The following is a 7,491-nucleotide window of genomic DNA, read 5'->3' as shown; positions in this document are numbered from 1 at the left end:
TCAGAACCCACAGGACCACATCATGTCACTTCAGGGACTGTGATGCGTTCAGCAGAGGTTCCTAAGCACCGGGCCGCGGACCAGGTACGGGCTGAGACCAGCTGCTGCCGGGCTGCAGGAGAACAACAGGATTCAGCACAAACGTGACACATGTTGAATCCATGTTTTCCAACAGGATGGTCCATTCGACCCAGTCCCGTTCTGCTTCTCTCCTCCTGTTGGGCCCAAACCTGCCTGAGCCTTAAAGCAGACGGCTCTTTTATTTTGAAACTCTGCTGTGGTTCTGAGTGCACGGACCAACAACATGTGTAATATGAAACATAAAACATGAAGACAGTTCAGTCATCACTGATCTACAAGGATTCAGCTGAAGTCTTCAGGAAATAACACTCTGACACAAGGAAGTCGCTTCAACTCCAGTTTTATACTTGAGACAAAAACCTGGTTCTGTTCAAACAGCTGACTTAGAAAAGAAATGTCACCATCGAACATCAAACTCAGAACAGATACAAATTTTAAAAACACGTCCACACCAAACCAGACAGGAGATTCGTCAGCAGGCAGCTGTGGACGGACCTCACGTCACTGCACCAGAACCACTCCGACAGCAGCTGCGTCCCATCCAGATCAATACAAACCAGACTGGATCTGTGAGACACCAGGTCCAGATCTCAACAGTCAACAGGTGGGCTCTCTGTCCAGCACACAGGAGGAAGTGTGTGTGAACCACAGATGTGTTTGTGCTATACGGACTGTATCGACGATCAATATCGTGTTAATGAGCTGACTGTCACTCACTGGCTGAAGGCTGCCGGGCCACAGAACCACGGTTCTTTGTGTTTGTTTAGGATGAATTGACTTGTTCTGTCCCGTCAGCTCCGTGTTGAAACTCTGCTCGGTTCTGGTTAGTCAGAACATCATGTGTGGACTGAGACACCTGTTCTGTCTCCAGGTGTCGACTGTTCAGCACCTTGTTGGCTGTGATGACATCATATATCATCATATAAGTCTTTGTAGAAACGGACCTGAGTCCTGCAGAACGAACGTGTTTCAACACTGACTGTGTGAAACTACGGGACGTTTTCCAGCTGTTTGTGGAGACAGAACCAGATGTTTTCTAACATGGACCCATACGTCCACCTGTCGGGCCGACCTCTGCAGGGCGTACTGTGTATCTCCTATCTGGGCCGGTCTGAACTGATTCTCATACATCAGATCCAAATCAGCACATTATAAAACCATATTTAAAGTGTTCAGCAGAGTTCAGACTGAGACGTGACCTCAATCATTATCTCGTTAACAATCCTGTGATCTCTAACAACTAAACAACCTCAACACTTGACATTTATTCACATGTCTGCACAGAATACAAATATAGATTTATTTAAATCGTCTCCATCTTTGTTTTTCTTCTGCAGCTGCAGCTTCCGTCTCTTTTTGGCAGTTTGGAGTCTGAAGTCCTGCCAGCTCGTCCTGGGTCTCCCTCCAGACCCTGACACCTGATCAGGAGGCAGGAAATCCAGTCTAATCCCTGCTGATCCGTCCAAAGGTTGGACAGGAGGTAGAGCTGGAGAGGTGAAGGTAGCTGAGGTCGCTGCAGCCGAGCGTCAGCGTGAAGTTTCCAACAACACGTTGACTCGTCTGCTCAGGGAGGCTGAAACAGGTCAATGACGTCACAGCTTCCCTCCTTTACATCCCTTCCTACTGGACGATACCAACAGAGATTTGAAAGATCAAGTGGGGAAAAAAATGTTTTCAAAGACTAACTTCAGAGAGGAGAGGTTCTGACCCAGAGGAGAGGTTCTGACCCAGACCAGAACAAACTCCAGGGAACTCTGATGTTCATTCTAGTTGTAGCAATGAGCCTGTTGATGAGGAGGAGATCCGACACTGAGGTGAGTCTCAAAGGAGCAGTTCACCCAAACAGTAAAAGTCATCTACTCTACAGTCAGTGAAGTGTGGTCGTCCTCAGAACAGTTCTGGAGCTTCACAGTAAAACAGAGCTGCAGCGTTCTGCTGAACAACTGAAGCAGCTGAGACCTGATTCAAAACAGGGACAACCACAGAAACATCAGATGTCTCCATCAGCTCGTCTGCTGTGATCCCAGTCTGCAGGAGAGACATCACAACCTGATCTCAGACCAGATTTATTTATTTGTTTAGCTCAGCAGCTCCAGAGAAGACGGTGTAAATCTGGTCTGAGATCAGGTTGTGATGTGTTCTCTCCTGCAGACTGGGATCACAGCAGACGTATGTTCTGATTGGACAGTGAGGCACTTTAAACCGCCTCTCTGATGTCTGACGTGATGCAGCTCAAGCTTGAAACAGAGTTTATTCACACTCGGCTCTCGTCCTTGTCTCCTTGTCTTTTGTCCGGCCGACACGTCTCTGCTTCCTGTCCAGGTAAAGATGAGTCCTTCTCCTCATCACTAGAGTGCACCTCCCCATTTCGCAGCTTCCTGACGTCACCCAGGTGCAGCTGGGTGGAGCTGTAGGCCAGCGGCGGGATGGTGTTGACCAGTATGAGCTGCAGCGGCTTCTTCTCTGGCTGGTACTGACAGCGGATGTATCGCAGGAACGCCGCACGGTACGTGTTGTTAAACAGCGTGTAGACCAGCGGGTTCACGGCGGAGGACAAGTATCCCACCCACACGAAAACGTTCAGCAGGCCTCCCATCAGTCCTGCATCGCACACTGCCGGGTCGCAGACCACCACCAGCACGTTGGTGATGAAGAACGGGCACCACATGACCACGAAGAGGAAGAACACCACCCCGAGGACCTTGGACGCCTTCTGCTCGTTGCTGATGGACTGCATGGTGCGGCGTCCGAACAGCGAGCCGGAGACGCTCCCCCGGGCTCCACCCAGCCCGCTGCTGCTCCCTCTGCCGCCGGCCTCGCGGCTGATGGAGCGTCTGAAGAGTTTCTCGGAGGACAGCGAGGTCTGCGGTAAGAAGCTCAGGGTGAACGTGGTGCTCCATTTGGGCCTCGGCACCAGCTGGTCCAAACAGAGGGTGGCCTCGTTCTGCAGGGCGTTGATGGTCAGGAAGTAGGTGACCACCATGATGGTGAGGGGTACGAAGAACGCCACGAAGGAGCCCACCAGCACAAAGTTGTTATCTGTGAGGAAGCAGCTGCCATCTTTGAAGACCTTGGAGTGGTCTCTGAGGCCCAGCACCGGGATGGGCATGGAGATCCCTGCAGAGAGGAAGAGACGAGGTGAGAGGACGGGACGAGAGACAGCGTCATGTCTGAGACCACAGAATCGATCGTACAAACACTTTAAACTGAAGCTCTGCTGCATCGCACCAACGATCGATCACCACAGCTGCAAACACAGAACACAAGATCACAAGATCCCACACGTTCAGAATGTCCGAAACTCTGGACTGAACTGTGGGAAAATATATGAAATGATGTGTGAGACGTCTTATATGTTGCACAACAGGGTGTTGCTGCTGTAACACATTCACATCCATGACCAGCTACATTACTAAACTGTCCTATTTCAAACTGGAAGAACAATTATTAAGATTTATTCTGTCTGAAGCTCAGAATCAAACCCAGCCTCACTCAGACTCGGTGTGACATTCCGTCTGGTGCTTCACCTGCAGTGTGACACCACCTCTTCACTGTTGTCGAATGTTCCATTAAGTCTGGTGTGAAACTCCACTTGTCCTCTTGTGTCTGTGTGTCAGGTGGGAGGACGAGCAGGCTGGTCTGAGGTCTGCAGTGTTTATCTGTGAGAGGAAACATGCAGCTTCGCATTTTCTGTTTCTGTGGTTTGTGATTCTTAACAAACCTCCTGCAGCCTCGTCTGCTCACAGCTCTGATACACTGGACAGAAAGAGTTTGTGCGACCTGTTGGTGAGTCGACTCGTATAACCCTAACCCTAGCTCCACCTCCCTCTGTTAGCTCCACCTCCCTCTGTTAGCTCCACCTCCCTCTGTTAGCTCCACCTCCCTCTGTTAGCTCCACCTCCCTCTGTTAGCTCCACCTCCCTCTGTTAGCTCCACCTCCCTCTGTTAGCTCCACCTCCCTCTGTTAGCCTCACCTCCCTCTGTTAGCTCCACCTCCCTCTGTTAGCCCCACCTCCCTCTGTTAGCCTCACCTCCCTCTGTTAGCTCCACCTCCCTCTGTTAGCTCCACCTCCCTCTGTTAGCTCCACCTCCCTCCGTTAGCTCCACCTCCCTCTGTTAGCTCCACCTCCCCCTGTTAGCTCCACCTCCATCTGTTAGCTCCACCTCCCTCTGTTAGCTCCACCTCCCTCTGTTAGCCCCACCTCCACCACCTCCCAGGAAACTGATTTTATCTGTAGAGTTGATCAACACTGTTTGTTCTGTCAGCTTTTAGTTTCTGCTCGTTGAGTTAATGAAGTGCAGAGTGTGTGTGTGTGTTTATTTGGTGTATAAAAACACATTAGAGCAGAAAGGCATGAATGTCTGTTTAGATTATGTAATCCTGGAGATGTTCACACACACACGCACACACACATTATCAGCAGGCATTTCTGTGTGTGAGTGTTTGTGTGTGTGTGAGTAAACATTTTAAATGAGCCCTGACTTCATGGTGTTTGGCGTCATGATGCAGCGTGTTGCGCCTGGGGGCGGGGCCTGCTGCTCGCCACGCTGACATCACAGTGTAACTCTTCGTCCTGTGGAGATCAGCTGTTTTTAGCTGCAGCCTCCAGATACGAAGGTGTTCAGGTGACCATCTGTCAGCGAGGACGGCAGCTCAGCGTGAGGAGGCAGACCTGACACCAGGTTAATTGATTAATTAACTCTCCTGTCCTAAAAGATGATTCTGTTGGAACATCAGTAAGGAGTAAACAGATAACTGAGTGTGTGTGTGTGTGTGTGTGTGTGTGTGTGTGTGTGTGTGTGTGTGTGTTCGTACCCACTGAGATGGTCCACACTGCCATGATCTTGATGCGGGCCTTGGTGTGGGAGTTGAAGCGGCTGTGGTGGATGGGGTTTCTGATGCCGATGTACCGGTCCAGAGAGATGGCGCACAGGTGCATGATGGATGCCGTAGAGAACAGGACGTCCAGGTAGATCCAGACGGGACAGAGGTCAGAGGGCAGCGGCCAGCTGTAGTCTGCTGGACGAGACGAGAGGATGAGAGGTTAGTGACCTCTGATACAGCATCACTGAGCTGTGTTACAATCAAACAGAACCTCTGTGGAGAGGAAACAACAGAACCAACAGAACTGAAGCAACACTCTGTGTGATTTCTTAAGGGAGTCTGGTGATGATGACACCATGTCTGTGGCTGCAGTGCTGAACTAACAGTACCACCTGTGGATTTTTCTGATTGGTCTTCTTATGTATGAACTTTGTCACATCTTCTTTTCATTCATGCACACACTGTTTTGTTCTCAGTATTGAGATCTTGATCTTTTTTGAATCTCCATAACTTCCACTAATGATTTTGCAGCAGTAACATCAATCATTCTGCGTCCACTCTGATGTATCTTCCTCTTAAACTGAGAAGAGAGATTCCCCCCCAGGGATGATGACGATGATTAGGTTATTACCTGTACAGGTGATCATCCCCCAACACACACTCACACACTCTGATCTGATCTGTCTGAGGTCTGACTCTCGACCCGCCCTCCTGTCGTCACCTCGCTCCTCTTGGAGACATCTTGTCTCGTTAAATCTCCACATGTTCACGCTGCGACCGTCACACTGCATCTCAACACTGACACCAATTAGCCCGTCAGCTGTTAGCCACGGTGCTGCCTGAGAAAAGACACTCCAGCGTCTCTTCAGGTGTGGGAGGCGCCTTCACATGTCAGCAATCACAGTGAAGAGATCAAGGTTCATACAGACGCCGTCTGACAGGACGCCGACACGTCTGCCTTTATATCTGAGAGTGATCACAGTCAGGACGCAGACGCTCCTCTCATCATCACACACTAACAGTTTGGTGCTGGTTCCTTGAGCATCGTGACTCTGCAAGGATCAAAATTCTTCTCACTCCAAAGAACAGGGCAGGTTGGACGAGTCAAACACTGGACATCATGATGATGTCTAATGATATTAATGCACCAAAAGTCATCATGTTATGTTCGTCAGCAAGTGTTACACTGAAAGTCTGAAAATTCAAGAAAGAAAGAAAATAAGAAAGAAAAGTTCCTCAAAATTGCACTTCAGTATCATTCCAGAGTAATAGTAGTGCAGAGACTGATGCAGACTGACGGTTAGACAGGAAGAGAAGGAGAGAAGGAACTGAGCTCCCAGGAGGACGAGTCGCTCACAGAGGCCGACGAGATGAAAGAGAAGAGGAGGAGGAGGAGATGAAGATCACACACACACACACACACACACACACACACACACGTCTCTGTACTAACACCATGACGTCACTCCTTACAGTCTCTGTTCTTCTGATTCAAAGCTGACTGAATGTTGACTGAACGACTGAAAACAGGAGGAGTCCTGATGTCACTGAGTCTGGTGGCAGCTGTATTGAAGTCTATGGGAGATGATAGACAGACACCAAACCCAACATGTGGTCTGATTCCTAGTGAAGAAACGCCTGCAGATGATGAGAACACACTGCACACAGGTTAACTTCCTGTCTCCAGTCATCACATGATTAGGTCCACATGTGGATCCTCAACATCGTCCTGTTCCAGGCTGCTGAGCATCTGTTGGTCCCAGAGAGCCTGAGCAGCCAGCAGGGCCCAGGAGTCTCAGCCGGCAGGAGACAGGGTGGAATTATTCCACCTGAGCCTGTTTGTGCCGTCAGATCAGGTGACTGTGTTGTCTGAGGAGCTGAAGCCTCCTGAGGCAGCAGGAGGAGACGAGAGGCAGGAGGATCTGCAGCGAGCATCACGGGACACAACGGTCCAGAGACAAGAGCAGAGACCAGGAGCAGGGGGAGGACGGGAGGAGGGGAGGAGGGGCGGCGGGGCGGAGGGGAGGACGGGGAGGAGGGGGAGGAGGGGGAGGAGGGGGAGGATGGGAGGAGGGGGAGGAGGGGAGGACGGGAGGAGGATCTGCAGCGAACATCACGGGACACAACGGTCCAGAGACAAGAGCAGAGACCAGGAGCAGGGGGAGGAGGGGAGGAGGGAGGAGGGGAGGAGGGGAGGAGGGGAGGACGGGGAGGAGGGGAGGAGGGGGAGGAGGGGAGGAGGGGAGGAGGGGAGGAGGGGGAGGAGGGGAGGAGGGGAGGACGGGAGGAGGGGAGGACGGGGAGGAGGGGAGGACGGGAGGAGGGGGAGGAGGGGAGGAGGGGAGGAGGGGAGGAGGGGAGGAGGGGAGGACGGGGAGGAGGGGAGGACGGGAGGAGGGGAGGAGGGGGAGGAGGGGAGGACGGGAGGAGGGGAGGACGGGGAGGAGGGGAGGGAGTTCGTCCAGCTCTATATTCTGCTTCACTTCCTGTCTGCGACTCTCAGCTGTTGGCTCGTCGTTAATGATGTGACGGGTGGAGGTGGAGGCCGGTTCACTCCCCGCTGACACTCGTCTGCTGTTTACTCA

The 7,491-nt window shown here is 51.6% G+C and overlaps 1 protein-coding gene across 2 annotated transcripts in view; it reads right to left on the bottom strand.

Moving 5' to 3' along the window:
* Positions 1-2,207: 2,207 nt before the first annotated feature.
* Positions 2,208-7,491, bottom strand: part of htr2aa (5-hydroxytryptamine (serotonin) receptor 2A, genome duplicate a) — a 17,679-nt gene continuing 12,395 nt past the window's right edge. The window contains exons 2-3 of one of the 2 annotated variants that reach the window (XM_037109940.1): positions 4,898-5,101; positions 2,208-3,198 (exon numbers count right to left, since the gene is read on the bottom strand). In XM_037109940.1, the coding sequence (XP_036965835.1) occupies positions 2,336-3,198; positions 4,898-5,101 (1,067 nt within the window). In that variant the 3' untranslated portion in view covers positions 2,208-2,335. The remainder of the gene's footprint in view (positions 3,199-4,897; positions 5,102-7,491) is intronic. The other variant, XM_037109941.1, reaches the window with a different exon arrangement.

Source organism: Acanthopagrus latus, chromosome 9, assembly GCF_904848185.1.
Source record: "Acanthopagrus latus isolate v.2019 chromosome 9, fAcaLat1.1, whole genome shotgun sequence".
Taxonomy (NCBI): Eukaryota; Metazoa; Chordata; class Actinopteri; order Spariformes; family Sparidae; genus Acanthopagrus; species Acanthopagrus latus.
This window is presented reverse-complemented; position numbering and strand designations above follow the sequence as displayed.